The sequence below is a fragment of the Coturnix japonica genome, chromosome 4 (genome assembly GCF_001577835.2).
Source record: "Coturnix japonica isolate 7356 chromosome 4, Coturnix japonica 2.1, whole genome shotgun sequence".
NCBI classification, from domain to species: Eukaryota; Metazoa; Chordata; class Aves; order Galliformes; family Phasianidae; genus Coturnix; species Coturnix japonica.
The window spans coordinates 30,873,941-30,894,723 of NC_029519.1; the positions used below are offsets into that span (position 1 = coordinate 30,873,941).

General features: G+C 45.7%; 4 protein-coding genes across 7 annotated transcripts in view; 1 reads left to right on the forward strand and 3 right to left on the reverse strand.

Annotated features, from left to right (window-relative positions):
• CNOT6L (CCR4-NOT transcription complex subunit 6 like) overlaps window positions 1-8,109 on the forward strand; it is a 31,558-nt gene extending 23,449 nt beyond the window's left edge. For 3 of the 4 annotated variants that reach the window (XM_015861188.2, XM_015861190.2, XM_032444091.1), the window contains exons 8-12: window positions 269-423; window positions 1,715-1,866; window positions 3,114-3,338; window positions 4,016-4,218; window positions 4,584-4,796. In XM_015861188.2, the coding sequence (XP_015716674.1) occupies window positions 269-423; window positions 1,715-1,866; window positions 3,114-3,338; window positions 4,016-4,218; window positions 4,584-4,796 (948 nt within the window). Of the gene's footprint in view, window positions 1-268; window positions 424-1,714; window positions 1,867-3,113; window positions 3,339-4,015; window positions 4,219-4,583 lie in introns of all 4 variants that reach the window. The other variant, XM_015861191.2, reaches the window with a different exon arrangement.
• Window positions 6,496-12,908, reverse strand: LOC107313180 (C-X-C motif chemokine 13-like). The gene is made up of 3 exons (XM_015861199.2): window positions 12,798-12,908; window positions 12,277-12,412; window positions 6,496-12,021 (listed from the first exon to the last, which is right to left on the reverse strand). Exons 1-3 carry the CDS (start codon window positions 12,859-12,861, stop codon window positions 11,862-11,864), a joined length of 360 nt encoding a protein of 119 aa, XP_015716685.2. The 5' UTR covers window positions 12,862-12,908; the 3' UTR covers window positions 6,496-11,861.
• Window positions 12,909-13,131: 223 nt separating this feature from the next.
• LOC107313183 (C-X-C motif chemokine 13-like) lies at window positions 13,132-14,947 on the reverse strand. The gene is made up of 4 exons (XM_015861202.2): window positions 14,085-14,947; window positions 13,747-13,876; window positions 13,508-13,591; window positions 13,132-13,401 (listed from the first exon to the last, which is right to left on the reverse strand). Exons 1-4 carry the CDS (start codon window positions 14,146-14,148, stop codon window positions 13,377-13,379), a joined length of 303 nt encoding a protein of 100 aa, XP_015716688.1. The 5' UTR covers window positions 14,149-14,947; the 3' UTR covers window positions 13,132-13,376.
• A 99-nt stretch (window positions 14,948-15,046) lies between these two features.
• On the reverse strand, window positions 15,047-20,488 carry LOC107313182 (interleukin-8-like). Its single transcript, XM_015861201.2, has 4 exons — window positions 16,409-20,488; window positions 15,931-16,060; window positions 15,441-15,524; window positions 15,047-15,146 (listed from the first exon to the last, which is right to left on the reverse strand). The coding sequence occupies exons 1-4, from the start codon at window positions 16,497-16,499 to the stop codon at window positions 15,134-15,136; spliced, it is 318 nt and encodes a 105-aa protein (XP_015716687.1). The 5' UTR covers window positions 16,500-20,488; the 3' UTR covers window positions 15,047-15,133.
• Window positions 20,489-20,783: the final 295 nt, after the last annotated feature.

The following is a 20,783-nucleotide window of genomic DNA, read 5'->3' on the forward strand; positions in this document are numbered from 1 at the left end:
ACCCACATTCATCTCTCAAAAGCAGCAAAGTAATCTGTTGCTCATCAAAGTACACCTGGCACTTTCCCTTTCAAGGGGATTCCAGGATATCCAGGAAGGCACATCTGATTCCATTAGGCCATTAGTTGAAGAAGTGACATGACTTGGGCAAACAGAAGCTTTTGACTTTGGTAAGGGCTTCTGATTGCAAGGCAAGACAAGCACTAGCTGTCACATTGGAAAGGTTTACTTGACTTTGTTAACATGCAGTATTTGTGTTCAATTTTAGGAAGTGGAAACAGAGCAATACTTCACTCTTTTTCTGCCAGCCTTGAAAGAACGAGGATACGATGGATTCTTTTCTCCAAAGTCACGTGCCAAAATCATGTCTGAGCAGGAGAAGAAGCATGTGGATGGCTGTGCAATATTCTTCAAAACTGAAAAGTAAGAAGCAGCTCTTCTTAAATACGTCAGAAGTAGTTTAATTTAGGTCTCAAGGTCTCCTCTCAGTGTGCATAAAACAGAAGATAAAGTTCAGTACAAAGAAAGATCCTCCTTCTCCTTTTGCTGCCCTGACTATTTGCAGCAGGCCTTCCCCTTATTTTTTTTCCCCCACACTGTGAACAAAGCTGTATCTTAAGGAACATGAAAGTTAAAGGGAAGGTAGTATGAGTGAAAACATGTATGTTTCACATGTATATTTGTTGGCTGATATAATAAATGCCTCACCTTCTTTACAAATTCTGCCTTGCTTAACAAGTTTCCTCCCTCTAAGATTAATGTTTAAAGAATCATAGAATCATAGAATCACAAGGTTGGAAAGGACCTATAAGATCATCTAGTCCAACCATTTCCTTTACCATACTTACAGAAAACCCCTAAACCATATCTCCTAGCTCCCTATCCAGAAGCTGGTCCTTAGGTCTTTTAAAGGTCTTTAATCTGGTTTAATCTTCTGGTATTAAAAGGTGTATCACTGCCACAGAATCACTGAATACTCTGCTGTAATGTGGGCTCATTATTGAACACCTCCTGTATAAAGTCACACCACACTAAAAGCATCAGACTTTTGGGGAGGCAGGAGAGGTGATGGCATTCACACTATTCACACTTCTTGTTTGTGTGAACTCTCCATAGAGCCACATCTCTGCTGTACCACACCGGGCATCCTTCTGAATATTCCCTCAGAACAGAGGGAATATTATATTTCTTTGCCATTATTTTGTTAGAGGACAGAAACAAAAAAAAAAGTTCCTTTCGATAGGTAGCTTTCAGTTTGTTCTGAAGCGAGGCACTTTGAAGCATCCTAAGGCTGGAAAGGAATGAACAAAACTGATGGTGATGGCTAGGTTTTAGAAATAAACTGTTTTCTAATGATACATGTGCCCAAAGCAAAACCAAGCCTTTAATTATCATTTTTTTGCCTAGAACACTCCGGAGGTGGTACAATAACCTCTGTACATTGCCTTAAATAGTCCTCTCAGAACGCGGCATGGAAACAAGTAGACATTTCCTAAACCTCAGATATCTCATCTTCCAGGAGAGTACTTTACTTGCCAGACAGGCAGCCCTTACTTGGCTGGAGGAATAATTCTTACAATTGTTTCTGCTCTAGGAAATGAGAGAACAAAAGGAAAGTGCCTTATCCTGTTCTTGTCGGCTTTGTCCTTGGCTGTGGTCTTCCACACAGCTGTATGTCACACATGTTCACATGTGATTCTGTTTGTTTAATTAGATTTTCACTGGTGCAGAAGCATACAGTGGAGTTCAACCAGGTGGCAATGGCAAACTCTGAAGGTTCAGAAGCTATGTTAAATAGAGTGATGACGAAAGACAACATCGGTGTTGCTGTGGTGTTGGAAGTGCACAAAGAATTATTTGGAGCAAGTAAGTGTGAGCATGGTTATCTCATAGACTGACTCTCAGTTTCACCTGAAGGCATGACCTACTCCTTAGGTAATGCATGTGATATTATTGCCATTGGCTGAGGTCACCAAACGTTGGCAAACAAGCGAACACTGCTCACTGTGCTAATTTGAGAAAGGTGGTGGCTCAGACAGGACACAGGTGATGTGATTTCCTCTCTTAGTTGTCCTTTCATCCAGATGCCCAGCATTCAGCTTTCTCCTTTCAAGCTTTTGTCTTTGTTTAGTTAGAATACTAAATTCTGCTTGGCAAGTTAGGCTTTTTCAGGGCCACTGTGTTGGCATACCTACACTCCTACCACTAGTTGTTGCTACTGCTCAACTTTTATTTTCAAGTCTAATTTTTTCCCTTGACTGAATTCTTCCATCCTCCCCTGGTGATTACATGGCAGTGCTGAGGTACTGATGTGGAAGAGTGATGTTATCAGGTATCTTTTGATGCCACTTGATTGACTGGCTGTCACACTTTCATTATGTTTGATCAGATGCAGATCAGATTTCAGGATGCTTAGAACTGCCATCCTGCTCTGTCTGTACGTCTGCTTTTTGATCACTGCTTTCTAATACATACTTTTCAAAGGAGCGGGATGTCCAGACTGCAGGACAGCAAGAAGCTGCCTATAAGTTTATGCCACACCTTTCAGAGTATTGTTTCTCAGATAAATGGTAACAGCAGCTGTAGTGTTTTCAAACAGGTTCATGCTGCATTTATTTAAGCAGGGTCAAATTTTCCCCAAGGGAACAATTTTCCACGCAAGAGTCAGGAAACTCTCATGTTGTGTAAAAACTGAATAGAGATGCGTGATTAAAAGTCAAGTGATGACCACCTTCACTGTGAAATTCATAATGCTCCTTAGTGACTGCACACTGGGAAATGCTATTGAGAAAGTCTGTCCTAGAGATGTGGAAATGAAGAGAAAGGGAGAACATTGAGAGGGCATTAAGAAAAGCAGTAAAGAGGGAATACAGCTGTAATTCTATTGGATTATGTTGATTATGTATTTCTTGTATAGGGGAGTTTTGATAAAGTAGTGTAAAGTAACAATGGTTCAAGTAACGCTTTTTTTCTCAGCAATGAAAGTATATCCATCTCCTGGCCTGTGTACCTTCAAGTCCTTAGTAGTTAGACCCTGATCGTAATGGGGGAGAAATCTGCTGTGTTCACACAGTCAGCCTTGTCACTGAAAATAAGTGTGTTTCTCTGTCTAGGTATTAAATCTCTTCATGTGGACAAACAGCTGCTCATTGTGGCCAATGCCCACATGCACTGGGACCCCGAATACTCAGATGTGAAACTCATTCAGACTATGATGTTTGTCTCAGAACTGAAAAATATCCTTGAGAAAGCCTCAAGCAGGCCTGGTAGCCCAACGGCAGATCCTAATTCTATTCCCCTGGTGCTTTGTGCGGATCTTAACTCATTGCCTGATTCAGGTAAGGCCGATTACTGCATCTTAATTTTTAACTTAACCTTTTTAGATTCCCTTTTTTCCGCTGGGTACCCTCAGTGCCGCCCTGGGGAGGTGTTGAGGAAAGCTTTCTTACTAACAGCTGTCTTCCAAAATTTGAATGAAGAAAATGCAGGCCCTCCAGCTGTGTAACTTGCTTTTCACGATCTGTTGTACTCTCTAGAGAAGTTAGTCGTGCCTCAAAAGATGGACAGAGAAGCACAAATGTATCTTAAATAAATTCTTAAATAAAAACCAATGCCTTGAGGAGCAATAATAAGTAGGATGGACGTATGTTCACAATGTAACGTGGAAGTTCCCTACAAAGATGCACTTGCTTTAGTAATTATGACGTTTGATACTGTAATGACAGGAATATGTATGAATGCTGCCTCCCTGGCACCCCTTGTGTCACATACACATTACAATACACACACTTTGGTTTTACTGTAATCCCAAAAGAAGTGTAGCAGCAGCGATGGAGTGCCTGTGTTCTGTGGCTGCCTGTCAGAAAGGTGTGGGCACGATTGGAGCTTAAACGGAAAGCTCTTTTTTTCCTGATTTCATATGGTCTCTCGTTGATGTTTTCATTAATTCCAAGGTCAAAATTTCATGAATCTTCTATGCTAAAACAACTGCCTGGATCCTTTCTTTTGCAAACAGGTGTAGTGGAATACTTAAGCAACGGCATAGTAGCTGATAACCACAAGGACTTCAAGGAATTGCGTTACAATGAGTGTCTGATGAACTTCAGCGGCAGTGGAAAGAACGGGGCTTCTGAAGGAAGAATTACGCACGGCTTCCAACTCAAGAGCGCCTATGAAAACAACTTGATGCCTTACACCAATTACACTTTTGATTTCAAAGTAAGCAGTGATTTTTCTGAAGTGGCAGACATTGACCTGGTCTCTCCAGGATGCTTAATGTCTTAATTTTCTGACCATTTCTCTCTGTTCTCATAAGTGCTTCATCACTGGCTCCTACACTTGCTGGACACTTTCCTACCACCCTAAAGTCCTTGACTTGCTGGCGCTTGTAAAGTTTCTGACCTGGCTCTGGTCAGAGACTTGAGGAAAAGGGGTGCAGCGTTTTGAATGCAAAGTGGTGTGTGCATCACTTACCATAGTTGCAGCACTGTGCATCTTCCCGGGAATCACAGCAAGCAGCCAGTTGAGTTGAGGTTGCCAGAACTGAGTTCTGTTCTCACTTTCATGTTTCTCTTTCTCCCTAGGGTGTGATTGACTACATTTTCTATTCCAACACTCACATGGACGTGCTTGGTGTCCTGGGGCCTTTGGACCCTCAGTGGCTGGTTGAGAACAACATCACTGGGTGTCCACACCCTCACATCCCTTCAGACCACTTCTCACTGTTAACACAACTCGAACTCCATCCTCCGCTCCTGCCTCTTGTCAACGGTGTGCACTTGCCTAACAGGAGGTAGTGGAGCCCTGCCCCTTTGAGGGCAAGGACCTGTTGTTATGGACCTGTACAGTTGTAAATCAAAGTATATAGGAGTGAAGTATGGCCAACCTTAAGCTGCTTCTTCAAGCTCCTTTCCTTATGTGTTTGATATGAGATTTTGCACATTTTGGTGCATACTGGTATCATTTGGCACTAGGGCTGGAACCAAAGTATTATTCCCTTTCCAGGTTTTTAATTTAATTTTTTTTTTTTTTAAACTGGCAAGCTTTTTCTTTTCAGTAGGAAGCTGCACTTAGAAATGGACAAATGAGATTAAAAACTTACATATTAACATATTTAAAGGTAATGCTTTCTTTATTTCTTTTTCCAGACATGGTAAAACAAGCCAACCTTTTAGGAGAAAAACCTTTTAGAAATAAAAACAAGGATAGAAGTGATTGCTTTGTAGGAAGAACATTAGAAATTCTGTTTGAACCCAAAGTGAAGACTGAGCTCTGTGTCCAAAATAAGTTTTGCACATTAGGAAAGCACTTAATGCCTGACTATAAATTATTAGCAGCGTGGCCCTGCCCATTATCTACCACTAGAAAACCAAAGATGGCTTCATATCGGTGAAAAAAAACTTGAGGTCTAAATTCTTCTGATGCAATTTCGTATTAGCAGAAAGATTCCAATGAACCTGTGTCTCACAGGAATCCATGCGAGAGCATTTCATGCCATGACGGAGTGCTTGCTTGGCAGACATGACAGTAACCCTGTTTTGGAGCTCTGAAGAGCCCGATTCTTTCTGGGTAAGGTGTTCAGAATCCAAACAGTCTCTGTGAGACAGAGCTGTGTCTGCTTTGGCAAGCCAGCAGAATAGTTTGGAAGCAGGATTTGGAAAGGATTTGCACTTAAAGCCAGCCATTGCAAGCCTTTGAGAATGGAGAGGTTCCAGATCTGCTCTAGGTTCCCTTTTCCAAAGGTCATTTGCAAAGATGAGAGGCATTGGGTGAACTGGTTAAGCTTAGGGTACAGGAATAAGCTGCTGGAAATGATGGCACTTCTGTCTCCATAGCACGTGTGAAGCAGCCTTTCCATGGGGGGAAGAGAGTGGTAGCCGTTATCATTCCCTGCATTATATTTCCTGACCCTAGTTGCCAAATAGCCATCAGACATTTTGAGTAATCTTTCTTTTCTGTTGTTGGCGGGGGTTGAATTAAAAAGCTTCTGGTTCATTCCCAGCTGTTAATGCTCTTGAGATGTGTTGGAAATCCTTTTTTCTTCTTTCCTTTGATGCTCTTGGTGGCCAGTTCAAAACCTCGTGCCTCAAGGGGCATTAAACCTAATGTCATTTTCTGTAAGATAATTGGTCGGCTGCTTAATGTTCAAAGAAAAATGGCACAGGAATAGGAAAAGGTTGTGTCTGTGTTTTTAAGTTTTTCTTTATTCTGCTTTTTTGCTGCTATAAGATTTTCTTGAATTTATATTTTAAACTTTTCATGCACTTTACTGTTTCTAGTCTCAAAATGTGATATTTTTAATAAATGAGAAATTTTTCCATTATCTGAATGCAATTTTTAAACAGATTGATAGCCTATATTTATGTCTCATTCGTATACTTAAAAGTCAAATTTAAATCGTTCAGTAATTAGTTTAAATGCTAAGGAGCCATCTTCTGTCTCTCAGAACTGACAAGTCAGGCTGTTCCTCTGCTCTTTGATACTCCGTTTCCTTTGTTGTTTTGTACGTAGGAAATTATCCATAGGAAAAATCAATTGGGCCCAGAGTAGAAGTATTCTATTCCCTGACTTCTGCTGAGGGGGACGGGAGAGGAGTGGGACAGAATGCAAAGATGAGTTCAGTGAAATGACAGCTCCCTTTAAAAGAAGTGCCTAAAACTGGAGACGTCATCTATTGCCCGATACAAATTGGAAATGACTGTAGCTGGGTGAAATTAATGGATGTAAATTGCTTCGTGCAGCACCAAAAAAAAAGCCCTTTCTAAAAGAAGAATTTTCCTCTAGGTGCAGGTATCTCCTTTGTAATATACCTCAGCGTTCAACACCTGGCCACGCGGATAAATTGAGACGGCAATTGAGTATAGTACTGGAAAGTAGAATAGCATGAAAAACTTAATTTTGTGGACATTACCTTTCTGTAATCAACTACTGTATCTCTCCTGGAGGGGTTTCTCTGCTCTGGAGGTGTGCACTAACAACCATTCTCCTCCTGTCCTTCACGCATGTTTTACTGGCAACGTGAGCAATAGTTCCACCATACTTCACTCCCAATATTTTTTGAGATGTTTGTATAAAATGGAATTTAAAGTTCACCTATGATTGTATATGAACTGCAGAGGAGCCCGTTTATTAATAAAAAGAAAAAACGGCAACAATCTTTTGTAATATCAGGGTGGGAGAGGGTGGGGGTGATACAAAAGCACCTGGTAAACATTGTAAACCGCTACGTTGTACTTCCTTTGGGTTTATAAGTGACTGAAACGTTCTGTTGCAGGAAGGTGTTCAATTGGATTTTCTCTGCTTCAAAATGCACTTCAGAACGTCCATTACGCTGTGTGATTTTTAAAACGCTGTTTAAACAGATATTGCACAAAACCTCTGGATTTTAAAATATCTCTTCAGAACTCTGTTTTTGTTTCAGTCGATGCACATAACCAGGGGCATGTTTACCCGCCTCGCACATCTCTGACTCCCTCCCTCTTTTCCCCTGGTTTCTCTCCCTTTCCTACAAAAGGAGCAGTAAGGGGTTGTGCTTTTTTCCAGCCGAGCAGAACTGCTGCTCTTCATAGAGCTCTGCCCTGAGACGAGAAGGAGCGCGGAGCCATCAGCCGCCAGCCTCGTGCGTGGGATGAGATCTGTTTTGTGCTCATCTGCAGCACCCAGATGGTGACACTCATTTTCTTTTGACCCAGATGGAGGCTAACAGGGCCTTGCAGGGTATGTTATGTTACTGGGGAGAGGGAGGGAAGTAATAGAGGGCAAAATATCCTTAAGTGTAATCACATTAATGGGGAACAAGTAGTTCTCTCCATCGCCAACCCTTGTTTCCCATGCTTAGACACTGTGCACATTGCAGTGCCCACACCACTCGTGCTTAGGAAAAAGCCCTCAGCCCCTTCCTGCTCCTTGCTTTCTTGGTTGGGTTTCAATGATATCGTGCCTGATGTCAACTTCTAAGCAGCAGCACTGCCTAAAGCAAGCAGAGAAAAAAAATCCAGCACCATTCTACAAGCAACTTTTTAAAATTCAACATGGTAAATCTGTTAGATATGGGGTTTTGTGTGTATATATATATACATATATATATATAAAAGAGAATTTTGTACATTGCAGCTGAATATTTTGGTTTCCTTATTTGGATGTAAGGTGCGTGAACATTTGTGTACCATATATTGAAGTCAGGTTTGGCACAAAGGGCTCTGAGAGCAGCTCTTCTTCCCATTGTCCTCTATAAAAGCTTTTTCCACCTGTTTCTCGCATCTGTATTCAGAAAATACTTCATTTTATCCACAAGCTTTCTATGTGTGTTTGAAGCCACTCTTCTTTAGTCTGCAGACCCCTTCAGAAAGGTTCTTGCTGGTCTCAGCCCCTTGCTGGTCTCAGCCCCTTGCTGTCCTGTGTTTTACCAAATATAGAGCCCAGAGTTTTGGAGCCAAACCTGTTGAGAAGCCTTTGCCACTGACTTTTCAGAACCATTCCGTGGTCTTCAGAGCTGTGCCAGTGCTGTGGACCACTGGGGCCTCCCACTTTGCACTTTTGCCTTGGGGACTCCTAAACTCCTGCCCAGTCTGTGCTTATGCACTCAGAGCCCATGGCCTGGTTTACAAAGGTGCTGAGCACTTGCAGCTCCCAAATCCCAAATACAGGGCTGGATTTCTCATGGTGCATCAGCGTGGCTTTTGAGGGCCGGCTTTCCTTACCTAGCTTGGGTTTGAAGTGCAAGAAAGCATTGGAGATGTGGAAAGTTCACACCACTTGTTCCCTAGGAGGGGGCTAAAAGCCCTTTAGAGGTTCCTAGAACACAAGTGTGGTAGTGACACCCTCCTGGTAGGAGCAGGGCTGACAGTCCTTTGTGTCAAAGGCCAGATTTAAGCCCAGTCATGCACTCTACATATTCCACAAGGTGTTTTAAGCTTCTCACATCAAAACCTTCCCTTGGTGTGAAATTTAGTATAGTGGGGTGGTGTGAAAGAGTTTTTTAATCCTATCCACACCAAGTCAATGGCTTGCAAGAGAAGGAACACAGAAGTGTGATACACACCCTTACCTGGGTGTGAGAGGGAGCAGCAGTTATCCCCTGGTGACCTCAGCTTTGTGCTTCATTACCATTTGCCTGTTATTGGCTGCTATGCATTTCTTAACAGATGTTTTTCTTGTAATGATAATAAAGACCAAAGGCCAAAACTGAACATAAGGAATGATGCTTTGCCTGTCTCACCATCTCGACAGGTCCTCTTTGCGGCCTCTCAAGACAATAGCAAAGTGTTGGAATGAGAAGTGTCTCACTGTTTTGCATCAGCTTGTTGTTCTTTTGCAACGGATCCAGGGGTGTTTTTTTCACAATAACCACAAAATCCCTTTCCTCACTTCATGCCAGTGTAGCAGATGGTGTTGCATGTAGGTGCAGACTTAAGAGCCTGCCGTGTGCTCTGTTACTGCTAATTGACGGGAAGGGAAAGGAAGGGAGAAGGAAGGGAATGGAAAAGGAATGGGAATCTGCTGAAGCTCACATTGACTTCAGAAGGAGGAAGATTTTGGCCGTTAGATTTCCCATGCCTGAAAAGGATCTGAACTGCTTGGTTGCAGAGGGTTTTATACAGACTAGAGGCTGGAAAATAAATGCACCCTCAGTGCAGAGACGCTTGGACTTTTCTGAGATATTTTCTTATTAGCTGGATCTCATCATCTCATAATGAGGAAAGGCATCTTGGATTATGCAGCTCATCCTTTTCTTTTTAACGAGTACAAGGTATTGTAGCACACCCTCCCTTTATCTCCCTTCAGTGTTCAAAAGCAGCATAAAACCCAAGAAAACCTGATGAAAAGCATTTAATTTCCTACCTCCCTAATCCAAGTGTCAGCCCAGAAAGCACTTCAAGGTTAAAAACCAATTTCAAAGGAGATTATAAAGCTTTGGATACAGGCACAGCCCTAAGTGACACGGGAACTCCTTTTGTGACAGCATTCGCACAGATACTGAGCACAGGTTTTCTGCTCTGAGAAATGGAGCTGGGCCAAAAGGCAGCTGGTAGACAGGCACAGGTGTGACACGTCCAGAAAAGTGACAACATGGCACCATCAGGAATGTGACAAAACCAGCACCTTTTAAGGACTGAGAAAAGTCATTTGACTCCATGATGGGTATTGAGAAAGTTTGCAGGTTTGGCTACTGGAGGGTGATGGGCTTCAGGAGCAGCTTCTTGACACGTGTCTGAAAATCGACAGGAAGCCAGAGAAACGCTCATGTACTTTGGTACATCATTGATGGCAAAGCATGCTAAGTGATATGATTCCTCCTTTCCCCCAGTCCTGCAATAATACAAGGTATTTAGCTTAGAAAACCTCTCACCGGTGAGGGTGAGGGTTGGAGTGATTCTGGTACTTGGTCTTGTCCTCTTTGTTGAACAGTTTCTAAAACGTAGGCATTTACCAAGTTTGCATTTGTCTGTATTTGTCTTTGTTCCAAAGCAAAAAGGAAATCACGGTGGCTCTCTTTATAAGTGACATGTTACATGACTTTGGCTTTGTTTTCAACTTTTAATTATTGCATCATGTGTTTCCTTTCCAAGCAATTAAAGTGTTTGTGTGCACCACGTTAGCAAAAGATGCCCTTAATTCATAAACTCACAGGTGCCCACAGTTCTCCTTTGGGGAGGCTGGGTGCTTTTCAGCCGGACCTCTTTCTTGTGCTCCATTTCTGCAACAGCCGCGTCCTCCCCCCAGAAGGTGGAACTGCACACGGAGAATTGGGAAGCAGCGGTGTCACTCTGGGACATGCTTACACTGAAGTTTTAAGGGGATTTCCATTGCGCTTTGTGCAAATGGAATTGGGAGGTTGCTGAGAGCAGAGGCTCCTCTGGCCACTTGGCCACCTGGAGCTGTGCTGGAAGCCAGGAGTTGCCCTCAGTTCCCCCATGCCCTCAGGCTGAGTGCCAGCCCTGGGAGCCACCAGCCCCATATTGACATACTGTGGGTCTTCCAGGCATTCCCAAGCCTGACACCAGCCCTCAGCTCCTCAGCTGCAAGAGCAACACTCTTGAACAGAAACTTAGCAGTAAGTTTATTCCACACTTCCCACAGGAACAAAGAGTAAGGAATCCTTTTTGCCCATCTCCCACTTGCAATAATTGACGCACTATTAAAAGGGAATGCCAGCTCCACTTGCACTAAATGATTCTACCCACTGAAAAGACTCAGTTTTGAATAATGTGCCTTTCCCAAGAGCCTCTATCTCCTGTTGGTGCTCCTGGGACACAGGAGGGAAGGTACAAAGGTACCATCCAGAGCTGTTCCTGACCAGGGATGTTCAGAGACCACATCCACCAGTGTTTGGGAAATCTCCTCACTCCCTTCTATTTCCCCATGCTCACAAAGCTGAGAGGCAGCACTGCCGCCACCAGCACTGATCTTTTCAGAGGTCAGACCACATCTTTCTCACAGCACTCACTGCTCAGACTCTTCCTTTTGAGCAGGAAAGTACATAAAGAAGCACAAAACCGCTGGGTCCTTTGGGCAGAGGAAAGACAGCAGGCATGAGAAACACCCTACAGTCCTGCCTGTAGGCTTTGCAGTGCCACAGTCCTCATCTAACCCATCCTGGTACTGCGTGCAATGGAAACATTGTTTTCACACAAATCCGCATGGAAAGAGTCAAGGGCAGAGCATTCAGAGTTTAATTGAGCCCTGGGTGGGCATCACGCAGGGGGACAGCAGAATCACCAGAATGTAGGGCAACGCCAGGGTCTGGCAGGACAGCCTGGTTCTGGGGAGGGTGGAGGGGGAGAAAGGCTCCTGTCCCCAGCCAGAACCAAGGCTGGATGGATTGAGGGACAGGCGGTGCTGGGGAAGGGATGCAGGTCCTGCTATGGGGGCGGTGTCCATCTCCCCGCTTCCCGCCGTGACCGCATGACCGCCGCTGCTTCTTTTTTTGTGATATCCATCTGCGTCAGCTTGTGGATGAGCAGCTGGATCCAGGGCGCCTCAGGGGCCACACACACCTTCTTGTTCCTCTTCAGGGTGAGGCTGCGAGGAGACCAGACCCGCTCAGCCCCTCCCTACAGCTTTCCTGACCCAACACCTTCCGTGCTCCAGTATGCATCCAGGGGAGCGCACACCCTAACCCTCACTGCGAGATAGACAGGTTTGGGAGTCTTCAGCCTCCACCCTGTGAGGTAACCCCCCTTAGAACAGGTGGCAGCACCCCCTGAGAGAGTACAGGCCTTGTGAGACACAGCTTCACAAAGGATGCGAGCAACCAGGTACCAAACTGTCACTTACATGATCTCTTTCCTCCGGCAATGAATACCCGGCGGTGTCACATCGATGGCAAGGATAAGCCCCAGCCCGATGACCTGGGCAGTCACTTTGACACACTTGCACCTCTTGTTGGTCAGCAGGCTCTCCAGCGACAGACCTGCATCACAGCAGCCCACAGCCGGAGCTCAGCCCCCACCCTCCCCATATCCCAGCCCAAAAGGGATGCATGCAGGCGTTAGCAGCGCACACAGCAGCACATGTTAGCAGGTGCAGGGACAATCCCTTCGGAAGCAGCTCCAAGTATTTCAATTCATATATACAGCAGGAGTTTGGAAGACATTCTCAGAACTGAACCATGTGCTGCCCACCCACCAAGCTTCACAGGGTCTATGAAGAGACGCAGCCTGAAGATGTCAAGCAAATCCCACCCCTTCAGCTTGAAAGAAAAGATGAATCTTTTCAGAGAGAGCCCGAAGCAGAAAGCTCAGAGAAGCCCACGGGCCCACTGCCCCCACCTAGGGTCCCTCAGGTCTCTCACTCACCATCCCCTGGCAGCAGGCTGCCCAGCAGCAGGCCCAGGGCCAGTGCTGCCTGCAGCGCCTGCATCCTCACTGCCCCCGAGCCACTGCTGGGCTGCTTTATAGCTGACCCGGTGGGGATTTCATAGTCTGGGAAACACTGGGGGAAAGCATCTGCCCTGTGCCCCCAGCTTTGACTTCCCTGCCATCGCTTCCCCTTCAGCACATGGCCTGAAGTGCCTCTTGTCCAATGCAGAGACCAGCAGAGCCCCATCCTACAAGCACAGCTCACATGGTGGCGCAAAAAGTGAGTGATGAGCAGGAGGCCCTGCCCCATGGCACACTGCAGGGACACCAGTGATGGTAAAAGAGGGAAAGCTGCTGTCTTTATTAGATCTCAGTGTGGTGTGCTCGGAGGGGACATCTCACTTGTTGCTGATGCTGGGGGGGCAGTGGGATGCATCACTGTGGAGCTGGGGAAAGGCCTCTGCATTTCCATGGGTGCATAACAGGGGAAAATGCCCTCTGGGCTGGGGGAGAAGCAGTGGTGAGGAGCAGGGTTTCCAGCTGTGAGCGTAACCCATGAGGTTATCGTGCCAGGTCTCACTGGGGAGCAGCTTTCTTCCTCCTGTCAGGAGCAGAAGGGGAAAACGTGCAAAGAGCAGGCCCAAGGATGGCTCAGGAACCCCAGGTCTTGCTTTGCTCGCCTCTCAGGTCAGGGCCAGAATGCTTACAGCTTCGGGAGGTCCTGCAGGAGCTTCCTCACCCAGGGGGTGCTGGGATCCACACAGATCCTCTCGAGGGTCTTTAGTTTAATCCTGGAAAACATGCAGGGCTTCAGCCCCTTTCCCTCCAGAGGGGAGGCTGAGGGACCAAGCCCTTTCATTTCCCCCAACCCATAAGGAAGAGATGCACAGAACCAAGTAGTTGACAGAGGGGAACCAGCCCCCTCACTGCCATAGGAGCCACTTACAACACCTCCATGCGCCTGCAACTGCTCCCCGCTGGCCGCACCTCGATGCTCTCATACTTCCACAAAGGAATGAAGGCAGTGGTGGTCTTGACACAGCGGCAGTTCAGGTTGCCATTGGCTTCCAGGAGGGCTGGAGGAACACGGCCATAGCTCACGAGTACCTGAAAACCCACCCTTCCCTCTGCCTCTAAAAACTTTTCCAGACATCACATCCTCCCCCACATTCTTTTCAAAGTCAGCACATCTGCCTCAATAAGACACTCAAGAAACACTTCATCCCCTGATAGAAGCAGGACGCTACCTCCAAAAATGATGCCCAGCACTGTGCATTGCCTCACCTGCATTCCCAGGGCACAGGACCACCAGCAGCAGCCCTAGCAGTAGGGCTGCCCGCATTGCCATGCTGACAGGACCTGGCCCCAGCCCAGCAGCATCCCCTATTTGAGCCAGGGAATAGGAGAAGTGTGGTGGTGCACGGGAGGCCCCCGGGGCTGGGGGTGGTTTTCACCCATCACCCTTTCCTGCTGACGGTGCTGGCTGGGTTTGTAATGCCGATAATAAAAAGTGGCCTGAGGCCAGACAGGGGCTCGATCTTCCTGAAACTGGCTCAGTTTTCTTTTTCCAAAGAAGCTGGGTCTGGTAACAGTAGCTGCCGTTTCCCCCACTGCTAGTTCCTAGCTCATGCAGCCATGCAAACCTGGAGGTTTTGGAGTGTTTTTTCCTCTTGTGTGGTCAGATGCCACTTGTTTCCCTACAGCCACTATATAGTTTGCATGTCAGCTGTAGCATCAGGGCACACCACCCCATCTCACAAAGATGCCCTACTCTGTTCACATATACATATAGAAGGACACGCCATCCCATCCATAAAAGATGCACACTGTTTACTTTAGGGATACCAATAATTGGTGGGATACAAGTTAATGAAGCAACGCTGAATGGCAGACAGTATTTGATGTCTATGCATCCTACAAGCAGCTCTCCCCCAATAAGAACATCCTAAGCTTTGGCATACTTGCCCTTGCTCCTTTCCCCCACACCCAGTTATTCCCATCATGTGTAAAACAGCCTTGCACCAGCCCCAGGATGCCTCTATTTGCCTTTTGCTTCTTATAAAAACCTTACTGGTGCCTGTAGACCCCACACTCACTGTGAACACCTGCACTTGGATGTAGCTGCACATGCTGAATCTGTGAGAAAGCTTGTGCCCCCATCCAGTAACACACCTGACCTACAGTGACAACACTCAATCAATACTCAGTGGTGCCTCCTCAAAACTCAGCTAAAGGGAAAACACAAGGGAAGAAAAAACCAAACTTTATTTGACTTGAGGTCTTGAGACAGAACACAGCATGCCTTCCGAACACCAAGTTCCTTAGCAGGAAGCTTATCTTTTCTTCCTGCAAAAAGCAGAAGGAGGAGAAACTCATGAATGGTGCAGGGCCCTGAGGGAGGAAGCTCCTTTCAGAGCCAAAGGAAGTCACCACCATTCCCCCAGGCCTGATGTCACCCACAGGAACAGCCTGGCAACCCTTCTGCTGTGCCAGGAGCAGAAGCACCCTGCAGAAAGACACAGCTGACCCCAGGAGTCCTGGTTCCCAAAAGCAGGCCCCTGGGGACTGCAGGCATAACTGGATGCTGCCTGGGAGAACATTACTTACTCCAGACCAAGAGTTTTCATTAAAGAAACTTACATGCCAGCAATGCGCTTCAGCAGTTTCTTTACCCAAGGAGCATCAGGGTTCACACACACTTTTGCAGAGGATTTCAATTTAATGCTGAAACGCAAGGGACGGTTATGAGCATCACGCTCCCTCCAGAGGCAGGGATTTGAACAGACAGAGCTGATCTGCAGGAACCAGCTTTTGCTTACAGCACTGCAAGCAGGGAGCTGCAGAATGCTGCTTGCAAGAGAGGAGAGCCATAAGACAGCTGGAAAAGGGGAAGAAGCAGGAGGCAACGCACTGCTGCACTGCGCACAGACTGCTGCCATTCACATACATTTTTTTCTGTAGTTTTGCACACATGCTGCTGAGATGGCCAGCATTTTCTGAAGGTTTTAGCTTTCAGAAGGGAAGCTGAGAGGCATGGCGGTTGCAGAAGAAAGCGTTCAGTGCTGGCCCTGCTGCTGGAGAGAACAGGATCTCTGCCCTATATCTACGGCCAAGCACTCACAGCACTTACATGATTTCTGTGCGCCCACAGGTGCTTCCCACAGGCCTTAACTCAATGCTGTCGTATCTCTTTGGACTGATGTAGTCTGAGGTTGTCTTTACACACCTACAGCTCAGGTTCCCATTTACTTCCAGAATGGCTGAGAAAGAAAGAACGTGGCAACTTACAGAAGCAAACAGCAATATTTAGAGATAAAATGACCCCAAAATTCAGCAAGCTTAAGAAGCCATCCCTTTCCGTGCTTTCACTACCAGCACTTTCAGGGCCAGCATAAGGAGTTAGTTATCTGTAACTATGCCCCGCATCCTTTTCTCAACAGCTAAACCTAGCACAGGAGGAATGCAGAGCTCCTCCTTCTGCTATAGGAGAAACCCTGCGTTAGGCAGTCAGAAGGGATTTCTGCCTTCTCCATGCCATCCTAATGCAAGATGAAGACTGAACACTCACCCCTACCAAGGGTATCTCTATGAAGGCACCAGGAGCTCACCTGCTTGTGACATGGACATCATCACCAACAGCAGCAGCACCATCCATGGGAGCGCAACAGCTCCTGCCCCACCCCACGCCATTACTCGCATCCTCACGGTGCCTGCAGCCCCAGGGACAAAGTGGGGAGCCAGGGAGGAGAAACGCCTCTATTTATTTGGCAGTGTCACGCTCTGACACAAGCAGCAAGAGGCAGACTGCAGGAGTCACACACGACAAATGGACCGTAAAGAGGTGACATCATTTCTCGGCCGCTCACCGCAGCCGTATTGAAGCCCAACATGCAGCATTATTGATAAAAGTCAGCTGTCGGGACAAAGGGTGGATTTGAATTTCTCACATTATCTCTACCTCCCCCAGCCCCTTCTCATTAGCTGGGTCTGCATAAATGTTATCAACATTCATTCCCCTCAATGTTTACTCTTCAACCGCAAAGAGAACCCAAAATACATCAGAACACAAACCCCATGCAAGGGGTTTTTTATTGCAGTCAGATATTTACATATTTGGGGCTATAATTCCCCACACTATTTTTTACTCTCTCTTACATCAGCAAAAAAAGCACTGTACAGTGGAAAATAATAACGATCTCTGCAATGTATTTCCACTCATAACCTTCAAACCAAGCGCTTCCCTCTGCTAACAAAAACATCCAGGAAATGCAAGAAGTTACTGGTATAGTAGCAGCAGCAGAAGGGAAATTATCCCTATGTATTTGCAAATTTGTGGCTAAATGCTGATGTAGGTATTTTGTGGCAACTTGCTGCATATCAGCAGAGTGAAAGCAAAACACTGATGGATGGCTGACATTGGTGGGGGGAACTCAGAAAAAGTGCTTCCCTTGCTCACACGCATCCTGTATATTACATTCAGATCATCCTATGGCACAAATCCCTGCTTGGACAGTCCAAGATCCAGGGCTCCTTCTATTTAGTCCCTCAGTAGCATTTAGGCATCACAGGATCCCACAGCGCCAACAGCTCCTGCTCTCACACAGGACAATCACTTCCAACTGGCACTGCAAAGCGGTGCCCACAACAGCACCACACACTCCCAGGTTATGGTGGGGCAAAGCCCAAATGAGGCAAAGCCACCAGCCAGGGAGCAATAGGGGAAAGGAACATGAAACCTTGAACAAAGTGAAGAGAAAGGCAGAAGGCAGCAGAAAGACAATATGGTTGTATGATAACATTGTAATTCAGAGCTTTCAAATCACATCTGTGTTTTATACAGTAACGCAACAGTAAACTAAAATAAAAAATCTGAGTCTTCCACTCAAACCACGAGCTCCTCTTCTTTCCCTTACAATCTTACTTTTCTCAGAGACAGATGCAAAAATCTTGCCAAGATTTCTTTCAAGAGATCAGTGCCAAAAATGAGCGGATGAGAAGTTAATCTCCCTTTGCATTGGAGTCTCAGAGAGTCTCCGATATCTGAGATAAAGCAGAGCGCTGGCACTGAGGTTCCATCTTAGATTCATCCACTTGATTCATGTCCAAACACAGATTTTCATAGCAAAGCCCCCAGCTTTTGCCCAGTCACTGGAGTGATGAGCCTGGCTTTTCCCCAGAATGTCAGGCAGTTGGGTGAATCCCTGCTGCATCACATCAGAACACACACATTTGCCTACCTGGCCCCAAAGCTGTAAGAAGTTTCTACTTTGGGTAGGAAAAGTGAAATAGATGTGGATGCATCTAGAAAGGAGAAGTTGGCAGAAAAGCTGTAATCCCAGGGTTTTTTAATTGCCTATATAGTAGTCGTGGTGGTTTTGATGTATGACTAATATGTACATTGATAAATGCTGTGGTGCTTTCTCAGGAAGGAAAGGCTTGCAGTCACTGCTGGTCACTACTGGCTGTGCATGCTGACTGGCAACTCTGAGAAGGGAGAAGGAGGGTGAGGATGTAGCCTAGGATTAAATACGTATTTAAGTTGACCACTTCCCAGATGCTGGTAATTCAGAAAAGCGGTCCCAGTATTTTGAACAGTGGACTTACACATTTCATCATCAACATGTTAAAAATATCCTAACAGCTTCTGCATTTTCTGCAGCAGCTGGACCTTTGCAGGAGGAGCTTTAGTTTAAGTCACTTTTGGTTTGTTTCCTTTCCCCTTCAACTTTTCTACCCACTGGATCCTTTAAAAACCTTTCCTACGTTACTTGAACTGGAAGGTTATACTGATGCAGGGCAAATGTCTCTCAGAGGATACGCAGCAGAGAAGCAACCTGTTGCCTTGCTGTGCTTCTGCCACCACCAAACAGCTTAAAATTGTGCAGTTAAGACACATCAAAATACAGAAGGCCTCAGGTGAGCCATCTGTGGTAAGGAGAAGAAAGCTCACACTTCCTGGCAGAGGGAGACATGTACAAGACCTCTCTAAAAATAAGAATAATCATAGAAGCATTTGAGTTGGGAGGAATCCTTAAAAGTAATCTAGTCCAATTCTTTGGATGGCATCCCATTCCTCACGCACATCAACATCACCACAGTCTGGTATAATCTGTGAACTTGCTGGGCATGCACTTGATCTTGCTGACAATGTCACCGATGTCCAAATGAAGAACATCAGCCCCAGCACTGACCCCTGGGGACACCACTCATCACTGATCTCCATTTGGACATTGAACCATTGACCACCACTCTCTGAGTATAACCTTGCAACCAGCTCTCATCCACTGAGCAGTCCACCCATCAAATTGGTATCTTCCCTGTTTGGAGAGAAGGATGTTATGATGGAAACTGTAACAAAGGCCTTGCTGAAGTCCATATATGTGATATCAGTGACTCACTGATGCAGTCAGGCCATCCCAGAATGCCACTGTGTTGATCAGGCAGGACTTGCCCTTGATGAAGCCATGCTGGTTGGTCTGTATCATCCCCTTCTCTTCCATGTGTCTTAGCACAGCTTCTAGGAGGATCTGTTCCATGATCTTCCTCAGCACAGATGTGAGGCTGACAGGTCAGTAATTTCCCAGGTTGTCTTTTCTACCCTTCTTAAAAATGGGTATGACAAATGAGAGATGAAAGCCTGTCACAGAACTTTCAAGTACATTAACCAGGGACTTGGCTGTACTGAAACCCACTGTGTTTGCTTAGAATGAAAGCGAACTTTCAGCACACTTCTCTTCCATCCACAATTTGTAAGCACTCTACATGAGACATCAAAACTACTGTAAAGAGAAGAAAAGTACCTCCAATTGCAATGAATATTCACTGCTGTGGTTTGTGGTGCAACTGCTTCAAAGATGGACACACAAATATCTCCTGCCGAAACCTGACAGAATTGCATGTATACTTGTTTCATTACTACCCAGTTGAGCACCACATGAAAACCCCTTTGGATGCCACGAGAACCTGATCACAGCATTGATGTCTCAGTTATCACAGCAAAAGCACCCCAGCAACTTCCAGCTTTGCCTGCCCAGTATTCCTTTGACCATCTATTCCCATACTGGCCAACTGGGATGTCTTCTGTCACCCCATGATTCTGGCAGCCTTAAAATGCTAGCCTGTATTCATTTATCCACATATAAAGTTATTTGGAGGTTGAGTTGCTCTGGCTTTTCTTATATCTCCTCTCCTTGTCACGTCTTATTTCAATAATTCAATTATACCATTACTTTCTTCCAGGCCTTCTGTTTTTATCTTGGGCTTCAACACCAAGCTCTACTAACCTATCACATTGTTCAGTTCCCATTTATCATGATTAGAAAGAATGATGGACATTGCAGAGGACACAGCTGATTCTCATTACTATCATTAGTGGATTTTCATATCACTTCCCCTCCCACCCCCCAGGCATCTAGCTGTCCTGTCATGAGCTACAGCCCAAGGAAGGTGTTCCAAAGGAGCAACACAAGTACCTTCCTCCAAAGTTTTTGAAGAGCCAGAGTAATCTCCACGTAATTAAATGTGAGATCCCAAGAAGGAAGGCAAATAAAAGCCCACCCACCCATTGCACTGGGAACTGAACACCTTGCCTTTCCTAAACAAATTTTCTTCAGCTGGTGCCTATTCCAGCTTAACGTCTGCCTAGGATAGGAAAATTACGAGCTCAAACCCACTCCAAACAACACTGCCACAATGGTGCTTGACTGGTCCCACTTGACCCTAAAGTCCTACCTCACATGAAAAAAAAATGAGTGAAAAAAAAAATACTTAAGGAGTAAAGAGAATAAGTATTTCCTCTGCTTGAGGACCAAGGAAAAGGGGCACAGACAGATAAGAGGGAGGTTTAAAAGAGAAAAGTTGGGGAGGAAGGAGAATGGCTTAGAACATGAACAAAAGCTCAACTGGGAACCAGGGTGAGAGTATTTAAGGAGAACCTGAAGGAATTGGAACAGCCGGGCACTGATGGTAGACAGACACCATGAC